Source organism: Dasypus novemcinctus, chromosome 13 (assembly GCF_030445035.2).
Source record: "Dasypus novemcinctus isolate mDasNov1 chromosome 13, mDasNov1.1.hap2, whole genome shotgun sequence".
Lineage (NCBI taxonomy): Eukaryota > Metazoa > Chordata > Mammalia > Cingulata > Dasypodidae > Dasypus > Dasypus novemcinctus.
In genome coordinates this window covers 37,620,584-37,647,298 of record NC_080685.1, presented here as the reverse complement: position 1 = coordinate 37,647,298, position 26,715 = coordinate 37,620,584, and the positions used below count along the sequence as shown (strand labels likewise).

The 26,715-nt window shown below is 49.2% G+C and overlaps 2 protein-coding genes across 4 annotated transcripts; both read right to left on the bottom strand.

Moving 5' to 3' along the window:
- Positions 1–704: 704 nt before the first annotated feature.
- Positions 705–8,804, bottom strand: NHLH1 (nescient helix-loop-helix 1). 2 transcript variants are annotated; one of them, XR_011645455.1, is made up of 3 exons: positions 7,855–8,804; positions 4,728–4,869; positions 2,799–2,975 (listed from the first exon to the last, which is right to left on the bottom strand). XR_011645455.1 is itself a non-coding variant. In XM_058309963.1 (2 exons), the coding sequence occupies exon 2, from the start codon at positions 2,797–2,799 to the stop codon at positions 2,398–2,400; it is 402 nt and encodes a 133-aa protein (XP_058165946.1). In that variant the 5' UTR covers positions 2,800–2,975; positions 4,728–5,085; the 3' UTR covers positions 705–2,397. The 2 variants fall into 2 exon arrangements, 1 of the variants encoding a protein (XP_058165946.1); XM_058309963.1 differs by lacking the exon at positions 7,855–8,804 and having other exon boundaries at positions 705–2,975; positions 4,728–5,085.
- Positions 8,805–12,180: 3,376 nt separating this feature from the next.
- NCSTN (nicastrin) lies at positions 12,181–26,675 on the bottom strand. 2 transcript variants are annotated; one of them, XM_071207524.1, is made up of 18 exons: positions 26,564–26,675; positions 25,221–25,325; positions 22,284–22,415; positions 21,820–21,943; positions 21,271–21,392; positions 20,678–20,823; positions 19,783–19,933; positions 19,379–19,488; positions 18,965–19,117; positions 17,982–18,086; positions 17,700–17,777; positions 16,631–16,803; positions 15,118–15,220; positions 14,916–15,008; positions 14,523–14,610; positions 14,105–14,259; positions 13,651–13,863; positions 12,181–12,984 (listed from the first exon to the last, which is right to left on the bottom strand). In XM_071207524.1, the coding sequence occupies exons 4-18, from the start codon at positions 21,849–21,851 to the stop codon at positions 12,862–12,864; spliced, it is 1,845 nt and encodes a 614-aa protein (XP_071063625.1). In that variant the 5' UTR covers positions 21,852–21,943; positions 22,284–22,415; positions 25,221–25,325; positions 26,564–26,675; the 3' UTR covers positions 12,181–12,861. The 2 variants fall into 2 exon arrangements, with proteins under 2 accessions (XP_071063625.1, XP_058165944.1); XM_058309961.2 differs by lacking the exon at positions 22,284–22,415 and having other exon boundaries at positions 26,564–26,669.
- Positions 26,676–26,715: the final 40 nt, after the last annotated feature.

Sequence of the window (26,715 nt, the reverse complement as noted above, 5' to 3'; positions counted from 1 at the left end):
TACTTAGTTGGGTCATCTCAGAGAGGGTGAGGGGAGTTGGCAGTATAGGGCATAAAGAACCTGGGTTTGAGCCTTAGCTCTGCCCTCAATTAGCTGTGTGACCTTGGGCAAAGTCCTTCCCTCTCTGGGCCTTAGTTTCCTAATCTAAAATGATTTTTAGTGTCCCTTCCAGGATTTCTTTGATGTTTCTTCAGCCCTCCTTTTAAACTCTCTCCCTAGGCCCTCCTTTGTATTCTTGTCAGTTAGGGCTGGGGACCCAAAATGGGCTCAAAACTGAGATTGCAAGGAATTCTGACCTAGACTACAGACATTTATGGGGAACACTACATTTCAGTTTCAGGCCATGGCATATTCCAGCACCGTGGACCCACAGACACATGTTTAACTTGGGTTTCACTGGGACACCGAGCTCCTTCTCAGACCCACAAACAACAAAAGCAGAAGCACAGGCTCAGTCAAGTCAGAAAGTGTCGTTCAATGAGTGCCAGGATGGGGCTATCTGTGCCTTTAGGTGGGGAGGTCCAGGAGCTTGTGTTACACCCTCTACACCATTCACCTTGTCTCCATTACCCCTTACACTGAACTCCCACACCCCCTCCCCAATCACAGGAGCTTTCAGAGCCTAGGACTCTCAATGTCTACCATACCACAACGTGCACGCCAGCTCAGCTTCACAAGTCAGTCAATTGAACCACAGCCATGCCTGGTGCTAGAAGGAGGTCACTTTAATTTTTCTTTTTGTATGAAATCAGAAATGCAATAAGAAGGAGTCACACACAGGGCACAGGGCACAGACCACTAGGGCCTGCTATTGGGGGTATTAGGAAAAATCAAGGGTCATGAGAGAGAGCTGAAGAGAGAAAAGAGACAGCTGGGACTGGGGTGGGATTGTCCGGAAATGGGGGGAGCTGAAGAAGCCCAAGCGCTCCAGAGCTGGGGGGGGGGGGAACCAACCCAGAGGACTGGGGTGTCAGGACAGACGGAGCTGAGAAAGGGATATGGGTGTGGTGAGTAAAGGGGATACCAAGCGTACCTGGAGTTGAAGAAGGAGCAAGTCAGGTAAGGGAGTAACCAGGGAGGAATCAAGAGAGACCCAGCTAGAGCTGCCAGGAGCCCCTCACTCTACCCCAAAGTGCACAAATCGGCAATAAATAGTAACATTTGTAAATAAATAAGTAAATAAATAGATGAATAAATAAATAAATACATAAATAAATAATATCCTCGTAGAACTAGGAGTTTGGTGTGAGGGAGGAGGGAGCACGACAGGCGCAGCTTCTTTCTGCTACATAGGTCCTAAGGCCCCTCAGTCCTCTGCTGACCCTGGGCTGTAATGAGCAGATGGGGCTCAGCAACGCAGAGGGGGCGGGGCAGGGAGGAACCGGGGGCACGGAGAGCCGCGACGCTGCGGGAGGCAGGGGAGGGTGCGTCCCTCGCTGAAGGCCGTGTAAGCAGGGAGAAAAAAAACGTAATAAACAGGCCTCGGAATCAGGGGAGCTGAGCATTTCCAGGAGGCATCTGAGGAAGGAAGCGGCTAGGTTTTGCACATATTCAGGATGGGCTAGGATGGAGGAAGCAGAAGGGCCCTTCATACTCTGGACTGAGTTTGGGGATGTCATCTCCCACCCCAGGATCTAGGTTTCCCTTTCTCTAGCTGCACATGGGAAGGGGTCGGGGAAGTAGGATGGGGGGGGAGTTGTTTAGGAGGTAGGGAGGTGGCCAAATTGCTCAGCGAGGGCAAGGCACTCACTACCAAGTAAGATCCGAGGTCTCTACATGCTGAGCCTCAGGAATAAGATGGACAACAGAGTTTCCCTAATTCCAGGCTACTGAGATGCCCTTCAAGGAGTCATATCGCCCATCCCCCTGCCTCCCAAGGCTCTGTTCCCATCCTCCTCCCCCCATGGATAGATGAGATTTCTAAGGAAGAAGTCCAACCCCCACTCTAACTCTGGACTTCCCCACTTCTTTTCTCCTGCTTCCTCCCTGTCATAGGCAGGAGAAGCTAAAACAGGGTGGAAAGATGAGACCGGGTCAAGGTTTGGGGGCCTCTGAATGTTTGGTCACGGGGTTAGGAAATGCAGCAGCCCATAAGATAACTAGGGGGAGACTCCAAGTGTAGCCAGTTTAGTAAGTCAGGCTTGCCAGATGCCCTCGCAAACATTTCTGGCCAGCTTGGGCCCACAATTCCCTCAAGGTACCCAGGAGAAGAGCCCGCATGGTGCTAGGGCCTTCATCGCCAGCTGTGGGCACTCTATCTGGGCCCTGGCCTTTGGGACTCCATGCCAAGGTAGAGGGGCTCAGGGAGGAGTGGCAATTCTAAGCAGTGAGTAGTGAGAAGGAACCGCGGAGGGCCCCGGATGGAGGGGAGAGCCCCGGGTGGGAGGCAGGTAGAGTTCAGACGTCCAGCACGTGGTTCAGGTAGGAGATGTAGCAGATGGCGAGGCGCAGGATCTCAATCTTGGAGAGCTTCTTGTCGGGGGGCAGCGTGGGCAGCAGCTTGCGCAGCTCCGCGAAGGCCAGGTTGAAGGCTTCCACGCGGATGCGCTCCCGCGTGGCGTGGGCTGTGCGGTACTTGGCTGTGGCTCGGCGTCGGCGCCTGCGCTCCTCGCGGCTCAGGTGCTGCAGGTCTTTGCGGCCAGGCTCTCCTGGCTCGGGGCCCCGGGCTTGACCCCCTCCAGGACCCCCGGGCCCAGCACCATCAGGTCCCACCCCTCCCCCGCAGTCGCTGAAGCCGGACTCGGTCTCCGAGTGGGTGGGAGGCAGGTCCAGCTCCATGGAGTCTGAGTTGAGCATCATGATGGACGCCCCCTGCCCTGTGAGATCAGGACCCCCTCCCCACCCCTCCCTCTGGGGGCTGGAAAGCTGGTGGTGGGAGGGGCAGGAAGGGCCTGGGGTTGTGGGGTCTGCCACTGAGCTCTAGATGTCTGAGCCACTTCAGGATTCCATGGTCAGGGCCCCTTCCAGTCCTGGGCCTGGAAGAGAGAAGGGAGAATTGATAGGGCAGAGGGAGAGTGAGGGGACAGCTAAGAGACAGGGAGGGAGGGAGGAAGGTTTGAGATGGCCGAGGAGGGGAAAAGGATGAGTGAGTGTGGGCAAAGAACAGCAACTGTGGTGTGCGGGGCAGGGCAGCCAGGATCTGGTGGAAAGGAGTGGAGGAAAGATAGTCAAAAGGGAAGAGTACCAGAAAGTGAGCAACGGGGAGGGAGAAAGAAAAGCCCTGAGGAGCCACGGCTCCAAGAGCAGGCTGGCTGTGAGGCTAGACCTTTCCCAGTTGTCCTCGGCCTTGTGATGCCTTCTTTCTCAGGGACTACTTTTCAACCTTGCTACTTCAGGGTAGGGGTAGGGAGAGGGACTAAACACATCGGTTGACCATCGTAGAGTAGCCTGTGACACATGTCGCTGGGCACAGGCGCCCCAGCTCAGTCCCTCCCAGCTCTCCATTCCCCTACAAACAACCACCACAGACATCAGAGCTTAGAGCCAGGGAAGACGTCTCTTCTTGCTACAACCTCTCTGCCCAGAACCAGCCCCTTTCTCCAGCTCTGTCCTCAAGCCCTCAGCCCTTTTTGGTGACTCTGTGGGGAAGAATGGAGAAAAGGAACATAATCGGCTTTCCACCCCTGCACTCTCCTATAGCCTGAAGTCGAAGGCATGCAAAGGAGGGCACAATACGGACAACTTCTTTGGTGCTTGGTTCAGGTTTCCTTATCCCCAGGGCCAGAGGAGGTCAGGATGAGGCTGTAGGAATTTGGCCTGGGCACTGGACAGACTGGGGAAGGGGTTCTGCTTGGGGCAAGTGTTAAGGGAGAACAGAGGGCCACTCGCTGTGAGCTCAGCCTTAATTGACAGAACCAGAAGCACTAAGGGCTCCTGCACCGGCACCCGCTTCCCCACCTCCACCCTCACTCCCCAGCCTGACAGACATCCCCTCAGGGGGTCAGGATCCTTCAGCCCTGCCCCACCCCACACACAGACTACAAGCTCAATTTGAGTCAACAAACCGTTACCAAGCTCGGAGGGAATGCAAGGTCATCAACATAGATGGAAGGAAGACAAATACGCACACAACCTTAACACAAAACCGAAGGTGGCTAGTGCTGAAATTTAGAATACGCTCCGTATTCTGGGGTCCAAAGGAACAAGTGGCGACAGGAGTAGTTTGGGTGTCCCCAAATTCAGCACCTCCCAGTCCATGTTTACTGCCCTCCACTCCCCACTCCCCCCCCCCCCCACCCCCTTCCGCTTGAGACAAGCATCACAACCCCATTCTCCCTCTGCCTGGTCTGTGTGTTCTTCCCTCCCTGATCACTTTCATCCCCTGCCCTCCCTTCCCTTCCCTCTGATTCCCCATCTAGCCCCAGTTCCATCTCCACCTGGCCCCACCGCCCTCCCCAGCTCCAGTCCTGGCAGCAGCCTCTATTTTCCCATCTAGTCCTCACCCCCAAACTCACTTCTCGTCTCAAAGTTCCAGGTTCCGAGGATCAGAGAGAGCAGCAATTCCAAGCAACCAGGCTAGGACTTCCTGTCCCACTTCTGCCAACCCCAGCCCGACTGGAGATAGATCAGCACAGAGAGTCCAAGAGGAAAAGTAGGAAAGAGGGAGATGCGGAGACAGAGACACAGCACAGGAAAGAGAAAAGCTGGAGGGTAGCTCTAGGAAGGGACTTGAGCTGGAGAGTGGGAGGGGCACACCCACCCCTCCCAGCCCACGGTTCCCTCTTTACCTAGCAGGACCCTGTCAGGGGATCCAAGCCGGCAGGACGGGGGCAGCGTTGATAGCCCCAGTCTCCTCTGGCTGTTCTGGGCTCATCCGTCTGCAAAGTTAGTGACCAGCTTTCTAGAGCTCTCGGGGGCAGCGTGGTATGGCTGTATAGGTTCCAGGGCAGATGAAAGGGGTACACATGGTGGAAAGACAGGGCCCAGGTGAAGGGGTGAGCTTGGCCAGGTACTGGGTTCACCCACTCACACACTCTCACAAGTACATACACACCTGAGCTGGCCCAGCCCTATGTTTATATATGGAGATACACACACACACCCCCAGCTTTCCATTGGTTGGCCCAGGCCCCCCCCTCCATCAATATTAAATAGCCAGGCCATGCAGTCATTGGCAGAGGGATCTGGGAACACCCCCCCCCCCCCCCCCCGGGAGCTAGGGGCGGGGGCTGGCCCTGGGGGGGGCGGGGAGAGTAGGGAAGCAGGGACATCTGTTCTCCATGCATATTTCATAAGCAAGAAATGGAGAGCTGGGGAAGGGGTGGGGCTGGGGCGAGAGCCAGGGCAGGATCACAGATGAACCCCCTCAGTCTCCCACCCCAGAGGTAGCAGGGAAAGCCACCTCCAGGAAGTCAGGTTGAAATGCTGTGGTTCAGTTCCGAGTATGGTTCAGTTCTGAATACAACTGACTTTAACAGCCTCCTCCCCATGTCTCTTTTACCCAAGGGCTCACCAAGGTAAAAACAGGGAAACTGAGAGCAAGTGGGCTCTGCCAAAACACAGAAGAGGACCGGAGAGTCCTCGTCCTCTCTCGTTAAGCTCTCATCCTTTATAAAGCTGGTACCCACGCTTTGCCAGGCTGACAGTTCAGGTTCCTGCCCTCATCACCCTGCGATTCAATCCCATACCCTCCCAACCCCCATTCCTCCCTACTCCATCACCAGGGGAGAAGCAGGGTCAGATTCCTGACACAGACCCCACAAGGAGTTTTTCTAGGCTGGCCAGCCCAAGCTGACCCATTGGGAATTAGGCACTCTTTGGAGGAAAGAGGTAAGGTCTAAAAGGAGAGGAATGGCAGAATGCCAAGAGAAGAACCGGGATTGGAAGGGCACTGGGAGAGCAGGGCAGGGCAGTCCAGGCAGGCTTTGAGAATGCTAGGGCATCAAATGAGCATAAGAAACTAAATAAAAATTTATGCAAATGAGCAATACGTTCATATCAATAGCTCAACTGCCTCCAGCATGTGTGTGTTTTACATGGTAACAGGAGTGGGGTGGGAGCGCCATGGTGGCAAGTGTCCACTGGGATCAAGGGAAGCACAGAGAGGCAGTGGGCTGGGTTTTGGTATCTGAAGTTCTCTTCCCCACTCAGCTGCTGAATGTCTTCACTGAGCCTTCACCCAGTATTGGGAATGAACCATGGTTGGAGAGGATGCCAGAGGCTGTGTGGTGCAGTGGAAAAAGCTCCATCAGCCATGTGACCTTGGACAAGTAATTTAAGCTCATCATCCTGGTCTGTAAAATGGGCTAATTGTAGCTGCTGCTTTGTTTGCCACAGAGATTAAGTAAGCTAATGCAATGTAAAGGTCTGGACCCTAGTAGGAGCACACCCTGTGTTCAGGCTGTTGGAAGGATTTGCCATTTCCCTGTTGCTAGTCAACCTTTTCTGGGATTTTTCCAGCATGAGGCATTCCCTAAGGGGAGTCCCATAATTCTTCCCCAAGCTCCTTCATCCCTCCCCTCCCCCAGGTCTGGGAGGTGCCAACTCCCACCTGGGCAGGCCCAGACAGGTGCCCAGGCCCCAGCAGATGGGCTGAGCTGGAGGGGAAAGGAGGCTTGAGGAGGGGGTGGGGGGGCAGGGGATCAGGTGGCATCTCAGTTCTTGCATCATCATTGCCATGGTGCTGATTAAAAACCAATCTCTACCTAATGAGCCCCCAGCAACAACAATTCTACCTCCCCCACTCTCCTGCCCTCCACCCCATCCTAGAAACTGGGAGACAGAGACTCAGCAGAAAGCGTACAGGAGATGAGAGATATGGAAAGAATGGGAGACAGGGAGAGAGAGGAAACAGGGAAATAAAAAGTGAGACATGGGAGACATGAGACATGAGTCTAGGGAAAGGGAAAGAAAGATGAGAAAAGAGTCATTGGGTAGCAGACATGAAGGAGACAGAGAGAAAGGGGAGATGCTGTCACAGGGAGATAGAGACACAAGGGTGACAGACATCATAAGAAAGTGAGGATGGGAGCAGAATTGCCAGGTTGGCCAAAGATTAGTGGAAGATACAGAGATGCAAGATATGCAAGAGGGAAGACAGAGACATGGGGAGCGACCTGCAAAGAGGAGACAGTTGGGGTGACAGCAGAGATGTGGAGAAAACACAGATACCTGGGGAAGGAAAGAAACTAAGGCTGAGAGACAGAGTCCTGAGGGAGGCCCCAAGACAGGGTGGAGACATAGAGACCTAGGGGAGGTAGAGAGCAGTGTTGAGGAAAGAGAAAAAGCACTGGAGACAAAGAGACAAGGCAGGGAGACATAATAAAGAGGACTTACAGGCAAGAAGGCCTGTTGACATGGGGAGGCCCAGAGATCCCAAAGGGTAAGACAGTGAGAAACTCAGAGAAAGGAGCAGAAAGGAGTCATGAATAGGAGGGGAGGGAAGGAACTAAGCTCCCGTTCCCAGCATCCCTCCTCTTTTAATCTGTTTAGTCCAGATACTCCAGCCTTACACCCTCCGTCTTTGAAGCACCCAGCCAGGCTGCACCCAGTGAAAGCTTTGGTGTGATGGTGAAGGAGGGTGAGCGAGTGCTCTGGGGACCACCCCTTCCTCCTGCGCTTTGCTCATCCCTGAATCCTGGACTCTGGGATTCAGTTTCTGCTCCTCATGCTAAAAAGAACATAAGTAAGTGATAAAGAGAAGCTAAAACTATGGGAGGGTGGAAAGAGTTCTGAACTTGGGGCCCTTGGATGTGGGTCCAAGTCCTGGTCACCTTGGACACCACAACACTTCGCCTTAACTGAATCTGCTTTGCCAACTGTCATGGGGATAAGGTTGCCTTCCTCACAGAATGGGTGTGGCAGTTTGGTGAAATGATGCACAAGAAAGAGCTAAGTAAACTGTAAAGTGCTCACCTAGTCCCCTACATTGTGCTCAGTGACTTGAACGTGGTAAGTTTCATCGACACATGTAGCTGAGGCATTATGACGGAAGGCAGCTGGAGAGCTGAGGTCAGTTCAGGTTCCCAGGAGCCCCAGCCCTGAGGGGTACAGAGAACCCTGGTTGTTGCATGAGGATTTTTGCTATAAGGGGGGCAGGAGGAGCGGGGTCTGGGGTCGGGGGTATGATTATGGCTACACGGCTTATTGTTATTTCACATTTTGTAGGCATCCGCTTTTCAGATTGTTATTCACCAATCTCTCTTTATCCTCACAGCAGTGTGTGAGGTAGGTTGTTGGGGAGGGAAGTTGTGTGGGGAAGAGGCAGGGGCCTCGGCCTAGTCCTTGAGGGTGGGGGGAGGGCCTGGAGGAGCCGGTAAGCAGTGGGTTTGGCAGGAGAGGGGGTGACATATGTGGGGAGCCCTGGGGACCCAACCAGGCAAGCGGCTGGCAGAGAGAGCAGACGGCGTTAACCCTCACTATGCCACACTGCCTGACCCTGCCCGGGAGTAGCCCATGACTGGGGGTGCTATTTTGTAAGACTGGCACAGCGTTTGGGGTCAGAGGAACAAGGCAGGCGAGGAGCCTGTGCTGGGAGCTGTTGTTTCTGGGAAGTGGCAGATCTTCTTCCATCTTTGAGTTTCTTTCCTTGTCTTTTTCCACGTGGTCTTTGTCAGTCTGTCTCTGTGTTTCTCCTGGTCTCTGTCTCCACCTCTGTGTGCCTTTAGGTGACAGCGGGTCTCCACTCTGGCTAACTACGCAATCTGTCATTCTCTCTGCTGCCAGCCCGGCTGGAAGCCCCCTTTTTCATCTCCCAGCCTGAGCCCTCTCTCACCCCTGGCCCCTTGGCCTTATAGCCTTTGTCTTCTAAGGCATCCCCCCACCCCCTTTCTTTACTCACCTCTCAGCTCAGAGCCCATCTCCAATCTCATTATGGCCTCCGACCACTGTACAGCCCCCACACCCCCAGCCTCTTCTCCTCCCTCCCCCATCCATCTGTCTTCCTTGTAGCTCTCCTCTTTGTGTCCACCCATCTGTCACCACCAGCTCTGGGCCCACTCCCCTCCTGGCCACGCCTGCCTGGCCTCTCTTCCCTCAGGCTCAGTTCCCTCCCAGCACTCCGGCCTCCCTTTCCTTCTTCACCCCTACTAGGATTCCCTTCTTCCTTAGTTTCCCTTCACTAGTTTTTCTTTCTTTCAGATACTCTCATGTCAGTTGTTTCTTCTTTCTTCCCAGTTGAGAGTAAGGGGGAGAGCAGGCAGACTCTAGGGTCCTTGCCCCTCACCCCTGAGCTGACAGAGGCAGGTAACACTTACTCAAAATTGCATCACCTCACACTAATGGCTTCTCCTCAAGCCTCTTGAGATGACCCCTCCACTCCTGCTGTTTTCCTGGGTTGGAGACAGGGGCTACAGCTGCCCTTCTCCACAATAGGACTGTTGGAAGTTCCTCTGCCTTCCAACTTTGGGTTCAGGAAGGAATACAAACTCAACCTGAGGCCCACTGACCTACACCTTCCAAAGGTCACTGCTTCTACCAAGCTCCGCCACTCTTGCCAAGCTTTTCTTGAGGATGGGATGCCAAGTGACAGTCTCTTTTCTATTGCATTATGCCTCAAATTTCCCCAAACTCTTATTACCCCTGGGCCAGAGGACAGTAGTGTTCCTCAGGCCATCTGCTTTAGAGTTGACCTGATGCCACCTTAGAGAGTTTATTAATTGATGGACTCCTCACATCTTCCCCTGCCCTGGAGTTTAAGAGAGAATTGCAGTTCTCCTTTCACAGAACGAGACTGTTTGAGCTAGGAGAGACCTCGGCAAGCACTTGGTCTAGATCCACATTTGAAGCTCCTCCTTACTATCCCCACCCAAAGCAAACACTCCATCTTTTGAAGTCCGGTAGAACCTGTCTGTACCACTGATTTTGCTTGAAGCATATGCTGCTTCATCAGCTTCTTTATCTTGTGTCATGTCTCATCTTGTCACCTAGATTCTGAATCCTAAGTGTCTAAGAGAGAAGGACCGATCTCATACCCTTTTATGATGCCAGGACAGAGTGGCTTGTCCATAGCCATGCTCAATAAATGTTTATTACTGCCATGGCTGCCAGTGAAGATAAAAGAAATGTTCTAGTCCCAGCTCTGTCTCTAATTTGCTTTGTGACCTTGGGCAAGGCATATCACTCCTCTGGGCTACTGTTTCCCCATCTATCAAATGAGGTAGACCATATGAATTATTTTTAAGGTCTTATTGTATGTTCCCTCCAAGAAACAAAGTCCTAGAGAATAAGGTCAGTTCTTGGTACAGAACACCAGTGAAAATACAGTTTCCTAGGATGTGCTTTTGGGAGCAGTGACCCAGATGTGGGAAACAGAAGACAGTAAATCCCTTTATCCAAATAAGCTGGGGGAGAGGCATTAGCTGCTAGGAAAGCCCTCAGTGCTGGTCTTAAGGGAGGTATAACAATAGGTGAGGACAAGGTAGGTCCTGGGGCAGGGTGGTCAGTTATTCAACTTTCTGCAAAAGTTGGGAGGAAGAGAAGCAATGGGCAGAGACAATGAGGGAGAGACACTTTGAGAGAAAAAGAGGCTGGAGAAAGCATAAATATCTGAAGGCACGAGGGGGGGGGGGGGGGGGGAGCAAAGTCGAGACCAAGGGGTTGGGGGAAGAGGAGGTTAAGGAATCAGAAGTCTATGGTTCCTAAGATGCTGCAGGGCACCAGAGGTTCCTGGTAGACAGTGAGAACCACCATCCTGGAAAGGGAGGGTGTTTCTGAGCCCCAGGGGGTCATCTGGTTGTGTGCTTCTTCCATGGCATCAGAAAAAAAGTTGTTTTATTTTGCAGGGGAGGAGGATGGGGTTAGTTACAGGAGCACCTAAGGCATTAAGACAAGCTTGTATTCTGGTTTCTTCCTAGGCAGAGGAAATTGGAGTATTAGGGATCCTACATTTTGTACCCTTCTTGCTCACTCACCCAGTCTGTGTGATTCTACCCAACCCTCTGCTTCTCTTTTCAGTCCCCTCCCTGGTACTCAGCCACTTCCCTGCTTCCTGAAGCTGCCAGCAGGATGAGGGAGCTTACTGCTCTGTCCGCTGGGAGACCTGTTGGCCGAGGGAGGCATGGAGCCGGCCCAGATGATGGTGGCAGCTGTGCTCAACTCCCGCCAGTACAGCACATCGCTTCTCCAGCTCAAAACTAGGAGGGGTAGGGTGGGGGAAGCAGCAGGATATATAACCATACCCCAGAACCCCAAACGTGCCCCCTTGGGGGAACTCAGGGAAGAACCTGGAGAAAAATCACCTCTTCTGGGCAGGATTTGAGAAGGTAAACAGCCCAGAGAACTAACAGGGGTGCATGGGACTCTGAGAAAATGGCCAGTTTTTTTCTATCACTGCTTGTGTTTAGGCACATGTCAGACAGTCTCTTGGCCAGCAAGCGAAGGGAGAAGGTTGGGTTTAGGCTTCTACTCCTGCCTCTTCTCTTCCCCCCTCAGCTGATTTGGCCACAGCCCTCAGTCACTTAACAGATCTGCTATAACCAGAATTTTGCTTCTATGAAGACCCAAGAAATTAGAGCATTTCCAGTTCATCCTCGAAAGGACCAAAGTTCTCTTTCTACAACAGTCTAAAACCATTCCTGTTTTGGTCTATGAAAAGATTACCATCTATGGAAAGCCCAGGTTTCTCAGCATGTCACCCAAGGGCCTTTGTGATCTGGCCCCGACCTCATCTCCTGCTGATCCTATAGCCCAGGCACACCAATGACATCCCACCCATGACCCATGCCCTTTCTTGACTCTGTGCTCCCACACCTGGTAAACTCTTTAGATCACAATTCATATGCCTCCTCTCTGTGCAGTCTTTCTAAATGCCACCCGATCCCTTGAATCCCACTATGTACTACCAGAGCACTCTGGATTTACGGCAATTACTCCATTTATTACGCTGCATTACATGTAGTTGTGGCTATTTCTCTCTCTCTTCACCCCAACTGTGAGCTATTGAGGGTAAGGGTTGTATTGTCTTCATCTTTGTACCCTATCAAGTGTCTCAGAATGAATACATAAGTGTCTACTGAACATTAAGTGGGAAGAAACTTTGCTACCATTGTTCTTATGGGGGGAACCAGAGCTCAGCAAAAAAGCCCTTCTTTCAAGACTGTCTTTCAAGGCTGTTTTGCCAGACTTATTCCTAGTGCCTTCTGGAGACCCAGAAGATAGTGCATATAAGGTATCAATTTCATGATTTCTAATCCAGGGCACTGAACAAGGGGGCCTGGGAAGAATAGCAAGTAAAATTATCAGTCAGATGGGATAATCTATTTTAATGAAAAGTACTATTTAAATATTTACAAAAAGAAAAAAAGAAAACAACAAAAATAGATATTACAGCTTAATACAAAGTATAACTGACCACTGTGGGCTGGAGGTGGGATACCCACCCGGCAGCACGCCCACCCTAATGTGCCATCTGAGGGCCTGGAGAAAGGATATTGAGAAAGAGACATCAAGCTCAGCCCAGAGGTCACCCTGGTCCTCCTCAGGAGTTGCCTGTAGTTTGATCCTGGTCTTCGGCTCTTTTGTGTCCTTCTTCCTGGTCAGGAAGTTGGTTGGTACAGGGAGTGGAGGCAGGGAGCAGAGGGGTAGCACAGGGCAGGATGGAAAGTGGAGAAGAGGAATACTGAAGGAGGATACGTTCAGATGGGCAACTAGGGAATAAAACAGAAGCAGGAAGCTTCTGTTTGTAAACCCAGGACCCAGCCAGGGAAGGGAAGAGGAAGGAAATGGAGAGGGAGGAGGAGATAGGGAAAGGAGGTAACATGTTTATTTCTCACTGTCTCTTTTGGACAGTTCCACTCTTTATGCTAATCCCAGTCTGAGCCAGGCCCAGAGAGGTTCCAGTGACAAACTAGTGGTTTGTGTCCCAGTGGGACAAATGATCTAGGGAGTACATGTCAGAGCTGGCAGGAAAAGCTGGGATCCTCCTCAGTAAGACACAGCTCCTGGCTCCCGGGGAGTAACGAAAAGGACATCAGCTTTGGCATTGATGAAGTAGGTGACGATGAGAGAGAAGACAAGGATGCCGAAGCCCACTATCAGGGTGATGAGCTGCAGGGTGGGGAGGGAGTGGGGAGGGGAAAGCAGAAAAGGAGAAAGGTGTTCTCAGAACTCAGTGCAGTTTTGAATAATAGTTCAGGGCTGGGAGCCAGGACATCAGAATTCTGGTTCTGGCTCCAAGCACCAAGTACTGAACAATTACAAGCAATACCTCTCAATCTGTGGACTTAGTTTCCTTATTTGAAAAGAAGAGTAATTATCTCTGTTCTTGCTTCCATCTTGCATTACTTCACTTTTAAGCATCATAAAGGTAGGGCCCATAGCTTTGATTCACTCACAGCTCTTCCATTACCGAGTTATTTGTGACAGGTGCCCACATTACTGAGTTACTTGTGACAGGTGCCCAATAAATATTAGATTGCTTCACCCCAACTATGACAGATGGGAAATGCCAGATGGGATTGGGAGCTGTGGAAGGGCTACCTAGGATCCACAGGGAAAAGAGCATCTCCTTGGATCTCTACTGAAGCACAGCTCTGCAATGAACACTAAATTCAGACTACCAACAAAAAGCTTCCTCATGGGACATGCTGGCTGACCCATGCTGGTGGTAGGTTTCTGCTGCTTAAGAGGTGGAGTATGAGACAAGAGGCAATAGAAAGAGGGCAAATAGACTTCTGCCAATCTCCTCCCCACCCCCGCACATCCGCATCTCACCTCAAGCTCTCTGCTGGCTATCAGAAATATCCGGGCACGGATATCTTTCCAGCGGCTCTCGGTCCATGTTGAGTATTCAGTAGAGCTCCACTGCCTCAGTTCAAAAGCAGGGGACAAGGCCCTGGCCAGTCGTGCCGTGGAACGCACACACTGGGGGAGCCGGTCCGTCTCGTTGGAATTCAAAGACCCCTGAACCCATGAGTACTCATACAGCTGCACAGGAAGACAGGCCACAGCACAGGGCTGAGGTGATCCTCTTATCACTCTTTCCCTTTACCCTTTATATGGTCCTCTTTCACGCAGGCTGCTGCCTCTTCAGTGCTCAAATTCAAAGGGCTGCATCCCTCCACCTCTCCACCCCAATCCCTTAGGTCCAACTGGGCTGAGGGGATCATCCAACTTTCCAAAGGGAGAGGGGACCCTCAGGGCACCTCCAACACCCACTACTACTCACATCCTTGCTTTCATTTGGGACTTTACTTGGATCCTGGCATTGTTCTCGGGTAAGGTCAATCACCTTGCCAGTCAAATTTGCCAAGGCATACTGTACCACATAAGTAGTGTTGGTGGGGCTGGAGACGGCAATGTAATGTTGAAGGGGCCCGTCACCTAAGGGAAGGGAGGGTTTGGTGGGTTGAGGGTGGGGGTGGGGTAGGGTGGAAATCAGAGGAACCCGAGATCAGCAGGAACCAGGAAAGAGAAGGTTAAGAAGAAAGGATCCAACAGATATCAGGAGAAGGAAAGAAAAATGGGGGATGAAAGGAAGAAGAGAAGACACAGAAAAGGAATAGAGATTAAATAAAAAATAATGATAACTTTTTCTCTATCTCTTTCCTTGGCTTAAGAGTCTCATTCCCATACCATATGCTTACCCAAGTAGGACCTCAGGTCCTGCCTCATGATTGACTGGAACCATGAGTTGTTGGCTCTAACCAGGAACCCATAGAGCAGACGGGTAACCTAGGATTGAAATGGTGAGAAGAGGGATGCATGTGACTTGGGGCACAGGAAAGAGTTAGGAGTGGAGATCCAGACACGGGTGGGAATGAGAATGGCCAGACAGACTCTGAGGATGGGGAAACCGTGCTAGCTCACAAGCACACTGATGAGGCTATACGGGAGCTCTCTGGGGCAACAGATGTCCTTGCTGGTAGGTACAGGCATGCTGACTTCCAACGTTTGGGAGACCAGGCAAGGGAGCAAAGGGTCAGAGCAGTCTGCTGGTCAACAGAGATGGAAAGGAGCTAGGGATCATCCGTTCTTACCGTCTTGGGATCAGCCTGAACTGTACTGACGTTGGTTCCTCCTGCAAGCTGGTAGAGTGCTCGTCCCAGCACCGTAGCCACATCTGCCAGGGCCTACCGTAGGTGAGGAGGGAGGCTGAATGGCCATCTTCTGTTCTCAAATGCTAACATTCTGTCTTCACTATGGTCCCCAGGTTCCCACCCCAGCCCAGGTTAGTGCTACCTTGGCAGTGTCTGTCACAAAGTGCAGTTCCTCTTCAGGGCTCAGCGTTTCAGGGTAGCTCACATTAATGTTCTCAGCAGTGTCATAAATGCTCTCGTAGTAGCTGCCAGGAAAGGTGGCATGAGGCTTGGCCACACTCAGCCAAGGCCCTGCCCCTTTCCTCCCTCACCTGTCCCTTATGCAGGGAAAGGGGAGAGAAAAATTAGGATCCTCTGTTGAAGAAGGTGTGGAGAATAGGGTGGTGGAGTGAGGGTGGAGTAGCTAGTTAAATACAAAGAATTTCCTGATGGGCAAGGTAGAAAAGGTAAAGGAGATCAGAATGCAGGAATCTCTCTTTCTAGGGAGATCTTTAATCACCAGGAACATTTATACATGGTTTGAGCTAGGGATATAAGATGGCTAAGACAACCTTCAGAGAGTGCTGCCAAACTTAAGAGTCTCTCATCCTTAGAACATTATACAATTCTGTGATTGTTCCAATGAACATTAACACTGAGAGTGGCTGGGAGTAGAAGTGGGGATTAGCAGGCATCAGGATCAGGTCTGCTCACTGATATAAAATATGGCATTGTAATAAACTACCATGAAACTCTTTGAGAGGCCGAAGGAGACAGATGGTAGAAGAGGGGCTAAGAGAAGAAAGCTCCTAGCCTTCACCATCAATAAATGCCTGCCCCACACAGAATCAAGTCAGCCACATAAACAAGCCCAAAAGATGTTCAAATGATGTATCATCCCTCTCTCCAAACTGGTGCAGAGGAAAAATATGGAGAAGAGAGCTGACCCTATCTGCCAGAACTGTCACTCCCCTTAGTAAATGAGAAGGTGATACATGGCTGGTATCAGAGACCCAGATCTTAAGCATTTTCACTCAGAAACTCCTTTGGCCTTTTGGAAGTGGGGAAGGGAGGCTAGAGGCTTAGCAATCCAGCCTGAGGAAGAGGGCCGCTGTTATCCCAGGCCTCAAGTTATGCGCAGGTTAGGGGTGCCCAGGGTCAAGAATGAGGTGACTAACAGAACCTTGCTTCTTCTTTGTGGAGTGGACACTCTTACCTCACACTGGACTACAAGCATCTGTCTGCATGGCGACAAGCACATGTACATTTCAGAGTATAAGAACTGTCTGCAGCACCCTTCAAAGGGGCCCCAGTGACATGCTTCTTCTATCCTCCATCCAAAGAACCCCCATCATCCTTCTGTGTGCTTTTGTTTGAGATGCCCTCTGCTGGCAGCCCTGGGGAACTCAGACTGTGCTAGGAAAGGGATGAAGGTGAGGGTTGTTTTCTAAGGGAAGCATCAAGTCAAACAAGGCATCCAGATCAGATGTGAAGAGGGCAATGAGTGAAGAACAGTGAAGAACACAAATGGACATGTGGGTTTGGAAAGGGAAGCATGCAGAAAGGGGAGAGCAGGAGCAGTGATCTTTCTTGACATAGATGACATCTCTTTCTCTATGGACCCCAAACTGAAGGACTCTCTTGGCAAACGAAGAGGGCAGGGTCAGGTGACTTACCGATTATGGAAGGCAGCAGAGTGGTCAGTAAGAACAACACCTGAGATGTTTCGAGCTCGAAGAAATCGCTGCAGAGAAGACGGTGGGAGAGGCTGGGACTGATTCAGCCTTCTGAGGGCTACGGTAGGGACACCAACACCGATGTTCTCCAATATGGCCAGGAGACTTTCCACCTGGGGGAATGAGGGAGATTAACTGAGGGAAGCCTGGGGAATGGGAAATGGGAGGTTTCTTTTAGGTCTGAAATGCTCTATACTTCAGGTCCCCTGCTTGGACCCCTGCCCTAAGCCTACTGGGAAATAAAGACAAGCTCTCCTAGAGCTAAATTCCTCAAGCCTTTTGGGACCAAGGTTCTCTAAATTTTCTGCAGGTTCCCATTTCCCATCCACGTTAGAATAGTATTTTAAGGCACAAAGAAAGGAGAGGCCTGCGTTTTTTCATACTTATAGGTAAACTCTCCTGTTTTCAATACTCTGCTTTATTTTTCAATAGATGCTCACTTATTATTTGTTATACAGAATTAAAGGGGGCAAATAATAATACAAAACAGGGTGAAAGCTAAATAGGTAACCCATTCCATAGTGCTATAAGAGTCCAGAGCAGGGATGACGCTAAAGGCTGGTATGACAGGAAAGGCCCCCATGGAAAAAGTAGGCCTAGAGCTGGACCTTGGAGGGAGGGAGGGTCTTGAACAAAGAGTGAGGAAAATGAAGGACAATGTGGCTATGGAGCATGGCACAGCCAGAATTGGGTGGGGCAGCCATGACAAGTGGCTACATGGGGCAGCAAGGGGAGAAGGGCAAGTGACTCATTTGTCCTTAATGAGCAGTGACAGTTTGCTAGGCACTGGATAATCAGACACCTACTCATCCCAGGGAACCAACGTTGTGTAACTGAGCTGGTAATTCTTCCCAGAGAGCAACAACAGCTGTGGTGTTCACCCTTTAGCCAACACTAGCCGAAGGTCCTGTCTCACAGACCTGGGGGGCTGGTGGGACAGCACCAAGAGGAAGAGGAACCCATATTCTGAGCTGCTGAGACAGGAAGTGAAGAGAGATGCTCAGGTTACCTGGTTCCGTACTGACTCATTTTTCTGAGACATGGGGTCTGTGTGCATCCAAAGCTCTAGTGAAGTCCTTAAGGCCACCTGGGGTTGGGGAGGGAAGATGAAGAAGCAACACTTTTAAACTTTTAATCAGTCTCCTGTTCTGGTCCATACCTGGGAGAAAAGAGTGGGACCAGAAGAGAAGTCAAGGGAAAGGATGGTGACACCTGCAGCGAGGACAACAGAACAACAGAGGAGGAAGCTTCTAGTAGGAAGGGGAAGGGGTGGAAGACATATGCTGCACACCTGTCCCAGCTCCACGAATGAGTCAATGTTCTCTAACTGTATAGGAAACTTGCCCTTTTCCATATCGTAGACCATTCTTGAGCTGCCAATGTAGTCAAATGTTTCCTGAGGAGTGGGGATGGATGGGAAACAGAATAGAAATTTCAAGGGTTAGAAAAGAAGCCTCAGAAGGTCAAATCACGAAAGCTCCAGGCAACAAGACTATCTCATGCCATCTCAAATGCTAGCCAGCTTACCGTCATGTGACTTTGCCCTCCTTTCCACCCCTCTTCCCAGTTATGACCAACCCTCACATGTGTCACTGGACTTCAAAAGCCCAGAAGTGAGGAAAGCCTGAGGCAAACATCAGATGTTATATTTCTGCTCATTTGTCTCTCCCCCACCTCTGCCGACTCGGCTCCAGCTGCTGTTCCTGCATTCCAGGACCAGGCTGTGGTCCCAGTGGGAATAAGCAAGAGCCTCAAGGCTCCCGGGTGGAGGCAGTAAAGGAAAGGAGCCAGAAAATAAAAGCAAAAGGACACCTCAAAGTGATCTTATTGGTAGGAGGTAAGGGAGTGGCAGGGCACCAATTCCAGATCTTATTTATAGGTAAACTCCCCTGTTCTCCATACTCTGCTTTATTTTCAATAGATGCTCACTGATTATTTGTTATACAGAATTAAAGGGGGCAAATAATAATATAAAATAGTGTGAAAGCTAAATAGGTAACCCATTCCATAGTGCTATAAGAGATGTCATCTGTGTCAAGTAAGATCACTGCTCCTTGACATATATGCAAAAGCTTCCTAAAATGGGGGAATCAGGTAGGGAAACACAAGTAGACATGTGCAGAGGCTCTCTGCTAACGAACAACTTGGGTCAAGTGCTGAGATTCCACTCCTTCTCCAACCAAGAGACTTGGTTGCTCAGAAGCATTAGCCACTCTTTTCTTCACCACCCGCCTCATTCCCTGCCCCCTCACCCCAGCAAAAAAGAGCCCTTACCCCTTGGAAAAAGACAAACATGACATTCCGGGGTAGGGTGGTCACATCAGGTGCCTTTTGCAAAGCTTCGGCTGCAGCCAGCTGGGTAACAAAGGAGGCAACAGCACTTTCAGCCCCTGGGGCTACATTCCAGAAAAAGGAACGACTGTCCAGCTGAGTAAAACAGTGGGAAAGGCAGGAAAAGCACACTTTAAAACCGGAAATTAGGACCAGACCACCAAACCCCATCTCTGGTTCCAGCCAAGAGAATACACAAACCCTAGGGCAACAGCTAGAACCAGGGAGCCCTGCAGCCCAGATTCCTCTCCATGAGTCTCCCCACTATAGCAACTATGAAATCTGATATGCCCAAGAGAAGCTGCCAGCCCTTTCTGAGCCCGCCCTGGTCACCCTGACTCAGGGGCCAGTACTCACCCGGGTGGCAGCAACCACAACCCTGTCAGCAGGCTCTAATGTCCCAGATGTATTTATAGGCTTAAGCATACTCCATACGTTGTAGTCTGACAGGGGATCACAGACGATTTCTGAACAGGACAGAAAGAGTGAGAGATCAACAGGAGTGAGAGAAAGGTTGGCAAATAAAGATGACATGGAAGACTTCTGTGACAAGTGCCCCAGGAACTGTGTGAGTCATTTTCTCTATCTCTACTGCTTCAGATTGGTTTCTCTGTTACTGTCACTTGAGGGAAAGCTGCCTCACTGGATCAGAATTGTTTCCGGTTCTCCTACCCAGTATTCCCTGACCTATGCCCACTCCTTCCCTACTGTGATCTCTCCCTATCCTAGCCCCAGGATGCCTAGCCTGCCTTGGATCTTACCTGGGTTGATACTGAAGGTGCTCTGGATGGAGCTGCGTCGCATACAGGTGACAGTGCTGATGACTGCATGCATGTGTGAGAAGAGCTGCATGGCACACAGTGGGAAGGCTGGTGCTGAGCCATTCTGACTCAGGTTGTGATCTTGATAGCACTAGAAGGGGAGATGGACCCCACTGAAGAGACAGTGAGCTGCGGAGCCCCTCCCACACCTTCCAGAAAGAGGAGGGCCCAGCTCCATCCTTAAGCCAGTCCTACATCTGTCCCTGAGCTATAGTTGTCCTGGTACAACCACAGGATCTAGAAGGTCAAAGAGAAAAACTCATCAAGAGGTGCAAAAAGGCACAGACTCAATGACTTATTTGGGGTGGATGAAATTATCCCACCCTAAAATGGCCTGGCCCAATTTGGAGCTTCGGTCACTGCTCCTAATGTGATTTGATGTAACAAGCATCAAAATGGAGATCAAAAGACCAGATTCAAGGCAGTTTAGATACTGACTCACCATGCAACTTTGGACAAATCTTTTAACTGCTTTAAGTGTCAATACCAAGAAGCCAGAATGGAATTACAGAATATTAATGCTAAAAAGAACTTTGGAAATTACCAAATTAAATCCCTCAATTTCTACTCCAATGCTCTTTTTACCATTAGTGGTTATTAACTAGGCTGGACACCTTGTTTCATATTAAATATCCCTTACATTTTCCTTTAGTCTAGAAAAATTTAATGCTATGATATCAGACAGCAGAGAAAACTGAGCGATGGAAATATAAAATAAGGATAAGAAAGAGTTGGCTCTGAGCTCCCTCCAAACAAGAGAATCTAAAACGTAATTTTTATCTTCCTCCCCATCCTCTCTCTAACCCAAATTGCTAGGAGCTGGCAGAGTCATTACCTGCTTGATGACCTGGGTTTCCTTTTCATCTTCAAGAAGAAAGATGGGAAAACTAAAGTCTTCATAAGCCAAGCCATTGCCCAGGGGGTTCCACTGTATTTCTCTACAGTGAGCAAACTCTGGCCCGGAGGCGGTGGAGTACACACCTGAAGGGGAGGATAGGGGAGATAGATTGTTGGGGCACCAGGTACTGAGGGAGGAAGGCTAGGAAATCAGTGGGTTGGGACTAAGAGTACAAAAGGAGGATGTGGCACAAAGGAACAGGTATCAATCTAGCACCATCCACAGCAAAACAGAGGCCCTGGTAACAGCAGTGAGCCATAGGCTGGCTGATTAGGGATCTGAGCATGTGACAAGAAGGGAGGATGGAAGGTAAGCAGAAAGGGAAGTAGGAGAGGAGATGGGTGTGTGACAAAGACTAAGAAACATCTTCTGTTTAGGAGTCTGTCACTCACACCACACACACACACACACACACTCACTCACACAAAGGACAGAGACATCTACCACAGAAATCAATGTCTAATCCACACCACTGAAGAAAAATGAACCTTGGGTGACCAGAGGTCCCCCTGATACATTGGGGCTCTTACCAAACCCATCATTGGGGCACTGTACACTAGGAGAGAAGCCTGTGGGTGGACTAGGTTTGGCCAAGGACACTGCAAGACCAGCAATTCGTCTGGTTTCCCCCTTCAGTTTCTCCATCAGATTCCTGGAATAGGGAGGGAATGCCAAGTAGGAAGGCAGCCCAAGTTCCTGTCTCTCAGGATGGTAACAAATGGGGAATCAGGGAAATCAAAACCATCCACCAACTTCTTACCTTCTTGATCTTTAACTTCTGAATCAGGACTTATGACCCGATTCTGAATTCAGGGCTTAATTCCACCTTCCCTGTCCCAACGTGACCCTGGACACCATCACCTTCCCTCCCCAGGGTCCTTACTCATTCCAGCTCTACTTTTAGGGTCACTGAGATGATTCCATTTGAATGTGCACCTTTGTTTCTGAGGACCACCCCCATCCTCAGCCCTGGTCAGACTAGGGCTGCCAAAGAAGTTTTTACCCACATGTGAGGGGACTATTCACTGAGCCATTCCCTCTCTTGATGCATTCTCCTAGTAGGCACACCCAGTTCTTACCTGGTAAAGAGCTTGCCTTCCAGCAGAACCATGTAAGGTGGGTTGGGGCCATCAGTCAACACCCACTTCAGGTCCTCTTCTTTCTCTACTACGTGGATAACCCCTGTGTCCCCACTAATGGAAGCTGCCAGGACAGAAGGGGTCAAATTGAAGCTCCCCACAATTCTGATTTTGCCCCACTGATTATACAGATCATTTATCTCCCAAAGTTATCATAGAACATCTGAGTTAATTTAGCCACCACTGGACTTGAACAGAATAGCTGAAATGCCCCAGCTGCACCTGAAGGCTACCAGCAGGAACGGAGGACAAAAGAGCCCCAAAGGACTACATTAGAGGCCCTGTTCACCAAATGTCAGAAAGGCTCTATGAACTTCATTTTCTTGCCCTCTCCCTTCAAACTCACTTAGCCATAGATATATATATACAAGACTCTAGAACAGTAGACACCAAAGTTTTCAAACCTGTATTTTCTCCAGGAAATGGCAGGCTCTAGATCTCTAGCTTGGAGTTCTAGCTTTGAATCTTCCTTTGTGAAAACATATGTGTAGATTCCCTTGGCCTCAGTAGCCTTCCTGGATCTCCGTCCTTTTGCCCTATTTAGGAATGACTTTACTTGCTTTTGGCCAGTTGGGGGTGAGGTTAATTAAGAACTCTGAGGTCTCTAGAACAGAGCTTCCCAATTGAAGGGCCCTGAATGTGTTAGAGAGGTATTGATATTGATTCTTCTCAGTTCTGGGGAAGCTGGGGGCCTAGGGCTTTCAAAAATCCCTTGGATGGTCACCTCTAGCCAGGAGCTGACCCCAAGGTGTCCCACATATATCATCCATTTCTATATGTGCCAGGGTGCCAAATAACATTTTCTATGTGTTTTCATGTCATGATAAAGATTGGGAAGCTTTGCTCTAGTAGATGGATGGTTCACAGTCCAAAATGCCTTGAGCTGCACACAGCAATACCCCTCAAGTCCTTAGTGATCCATGTAGAGACACCCTAAGGTTCCCCCATATCTTTTCCCCAATAAATGTTGGTTATGTTATTCATATTTTATTTTCAAGCAGTAGTTTTCAACCCTGCTGTGTATCAGAATCACTTCGGAATTTTAAAAAAATACAGAGACCTGGGCCTTACCTTAGATTTACTAAATTAAAATTTCTCAAGGTGGAGCCCAGGTATATACATTTTTAAAACTCACCACATGTGGCTCTTCAATATATAGCCAAGTATGGGAACTATGGCTCTAGATCAAGGCCCTGAACTACCTGTAACTGGCATGAGTCAGAAACCATATACATTTCCAGACTACCAGTCAACAGAATTTTTCTCCAATGGGATCTGGTAAAATCTAGACATGGAAGCAGGGTCCCCAACATTCAACTATGCCTTATGTATATATAGAAAATAAATCCATAATAAATTCAAGTTGCTGGTGATAATGTGCAGGACTATCAAAGCATGGAGTAATTTAGTAAGGACCTAGATACCAACAGCAGTTCTAAGTATACCAGAAGACAACAGTCCTTGCCATAGCATGTGAAACATGGGAAAAGGAAAAGCTAATCTAGAAAGTAGACTATTTAACTTCAGCTCTAGGGAGGCCTGGAAGAAAACAAGCTATTGACCCTGGGCTAAAAACCCAGATTCTAATCTGGGTTCCATCTGGTGACTGAGTCTTAAGCAACTTGCTTATTTTCTCTGGGCCTTCAGTGGGGAGCAGCTTTTCTATTCCCTATTCACCTGGTACTATGAGGACAGATTAAAAAGAAAGAAGAAAAGAAAAAGAAACCATATATAGGTATAGCTCTTGAGCACCTTAAAGAAAAGGGTCCAGTAGCAACATGGCTTTATAATCAGAAAATCAACCCTGGGTCTATTTCTTCTTAGTTTTATCATGCTAGTTACCCTAATTAAATAGGGTATAGCCAGCTCAGGACTGACAGATATGACAAAAGGAAGTAACACTTAGAAATAAGTAGGTTGAAAAGGAAACAAGATCTTAAATGAGGAAGTGGCCAAAGTCCAGCCCCACCCCTCTCCTTTCTTAGTATGGCACTGGGCTTTATCTCTAGAGCGTATACTTTCTGTCTGGCTGCTCCAAAGAATTACTCATTCCCTAAGGGGATTTCTAGAACTCTGGTCCAGGAGGACAGGGTCCTGGCCTTCTGTACTTAAAGTGAGTTTCCAGCAAGATCAGCAGTCTGCTCTCAGCTTACACTGGACCTGGTTGTTTTCTACCCACAAACCCAGTTTAAGAACTAAATCCAACAAAAATTCTATGTGGGGCTCTTTGGAACCAGTCAATTTATTCCCAGGACTTCCTGTTACAAGGACATGGGGCAATGAACATATAGTACACTCAGGAGAAAGTAGTAACTGCCTTCTCGAGCAAGCCCTTCTCTTCCCAATTGTCTCAGTTTTCTCCTGCCAAACTGGAAGGATGCTTCAGGATTCACTCAGTGTAGCTGAGACCATAGGTCCTAGTCAACAGAAATCAATAAATATCTATTCAAAGGTAGTTTGACTTTTAGCTTTGTGCAGGTCTGTTCTAACCATCTGAGTTAAAACTCAGAGGTGAACAATTTGGTGATGGAGGAGTCAAGATCAGACCTAAGTTTCCTGCTTACCTGCAAAACTACATTCTGACAGAGCTTCTGTCCAAGGAAGAACAGTATCTGAAGAGAGCAGGTTAAGCAGCAGAGGAACTGGGATTCAGCCTTCAGATCACAACTCTTTTTCCCTCTGTGATTTTTATAGATTTTAGAACTACGTTGCCATAGCACCATTTTGGAACACATTCACAAAGCACAAAGACAAGTCTGGATGCTTTGCTAATTCCACCTACCTGACAAATATTTAGAAATCTCAATGTCTTCTCCTCAAATATTGTCCACTACCTTTAAGAACCCATTTTGGTTTCAAAAAGATCATTCAGAGTGCAGATGATGACCGGACTCCATAGGATATGAGACTTCTATTCTTTTTCCTTAGAAGGCAGTATAATTGAGTAGCTATGAATCCTGGCTTAGAATTTGGACCACCATGTTTCAAATCCTGGCCTCATCATTTATTATCAGTATGATCTTAAGAAAATCACTCAACTTCTTTAAGCCCCAGGCTGTCATTTGTAAAATGGGGATAATAACAGTACCTACCTCATGGAGTTATTGTGAGGGTTAAAATAGATACACTTGTAAAAAGCTTGGTATGTAGCACTTACAAAATGTTAGCTCTTATTAATTATCTTGTCCATTTTGACAGATGGTTCTCTATCTATCACCTCCTACCCATATAATGTAATTTGAGTGTTGAGACTCCCAAGTAGGACATGGATCTTCCTATATACCTCCAACACAGACTTAAAATATTATTGGCCACAGACACAAATCCCAACCCCAACTCACACTGGCAGCCAATCTGATGAGTGGCATTGAGCAGACGGACACAGGGTGCTGTTTTATTTAAGGGGATGTAGATCTTCCTTTCCACTGAATTTCCCCTGCACAAACCTGATCACAAGACAAAAAGTGTTAGAAGTACTTGAGAGACATTGGTACCAACCTCTACCATGCCATTTAGCTCACTGTCTGGCTTGAGTAAATCATTGAATATCATATTTTCTAAAATGAGACTAATGTCTTCTCATTGCTTGGGGACATTTCTGACTAAATGCTCTACAAAGTACCCAGCTATGTGCCCCAGAGGGTTATCACAAATTCCTGTACAACAAATGACAATGAAGCTAAAAAGAGAGAAAACTTGATTTGTCAAAGGAAGAGCATCTGACCTTGGACAAGCCACAGTGTGGCTTTTTTGTCCTGTATGTATACTACTAATCAGTTAACAAAAAGGTGGCCCCCTAAGAATTCAAATTACAATTAAAAAATTTTTTTTGAGACACTTTTCCATGAGTCTGAACAGAATTGGGAGACACCTTATGCCGCACACCTGTCAGAGTTAGTCCACTCTTAGTCAACTACACCAAAAGCACCAGTTTGTTATTTGTGTGCCCACATGTAGGGCAGCTATAGTATGTCTTTTAAGAATCTTTAAAAATAATGTGAATTTTGGGGAAGGCACAGATTACATACAGATATGTTTGCATATTAGGGCTTCATCATCTAGAAAACTATATTCTAGAAAATAAACTCAAGAAAGCAAACACTTATGCACATTACAAACGTCGAAAGCTCCTTCAATCTTTCCGTCACAGCCTAAACAGTTAAGAGTACCCATACCCCATCTTAGTCTCATTTTACAGACGAGAGAAACTGAGGCAAGGCACGGGGACCCGGGATTATGGTGAGCCCAACAGAGTAGGAAATAAGGCATCCAGGTTCCCAAGCCCCTCACTACACTCACTAAACGAGGCTGCTTTCATCTTAAAAAGTCGAAAAGAGCTGGGAAGGAAGCTGAACTCTGACACCTGTCCCTTTAGATTGTGGGTGGGGTACCTGGGGCCCTGGGGAAAACACGGCATCCCAACAAAGTGGGAGAGAGCTGGGCTCGAAGTCCAAGAAAAGGCCTGGAGGAAGAAATGGAGCAACACAACGTGTCGCGGGGGAGAAGGGGACCTTCAGGTCTAAGCAAAGGGGGAACTTCTGTCGCGGGAACGAATGAGAAAGAGGATTTACAGGGTGGGGGGACAGGGGCGCAGAAGGGACCTTCAGGGACACGGCGACGCTCGCTGGGCAGATCCGAAGAATTCCCCTTACTGAACGGAGCTCATGGGTGGGGGAGGCCTCACCTGCCAGTAAGACGCAGAAAAAGAGAAGGTGAAGAAGACCCCGACTTCCCCGATCAGTGCCAGAGCCTTCCACAGCCGTGGCCATCTTGCCTCTCAGCTGAACGGAAGCCTTGGTGCCCCTCCAGTCGGGCAGCGGCCTCTCTAGGCCACCA

Bases quoted from the DNA above. Each gene is read 5' to 3' on its own strand.
- NHLH1 (XM_058309963.1), bottom strand. From the start codon at position 2,799: ATGATGCTCAACTCAGACTCCATGGAGCTGGACCTGCCTCCCACCCAC.
- NCSTN (XM_058309961.2), bottom strand. From the start codon at position 26,648: ATGGCCACGGCTGTGGAAGGCTCTGGCACTGATCGGGGAAGTCGGGGT. The intron at 19,934-20,677 runs GTAATGACTCTG...CTCCCCTTCTAG, and splicing joins AAACCCAGGTCATCAAGCAG to TGCTATCAAGATCACAACCT. The intron at 12,985-13,650 runs GTGAGATGCGGA...CCCACCCTGCAG, and splicing joins TAGCCAGCAGAGAGCTTGAG to CTCATCACCCTGATAGTGGG.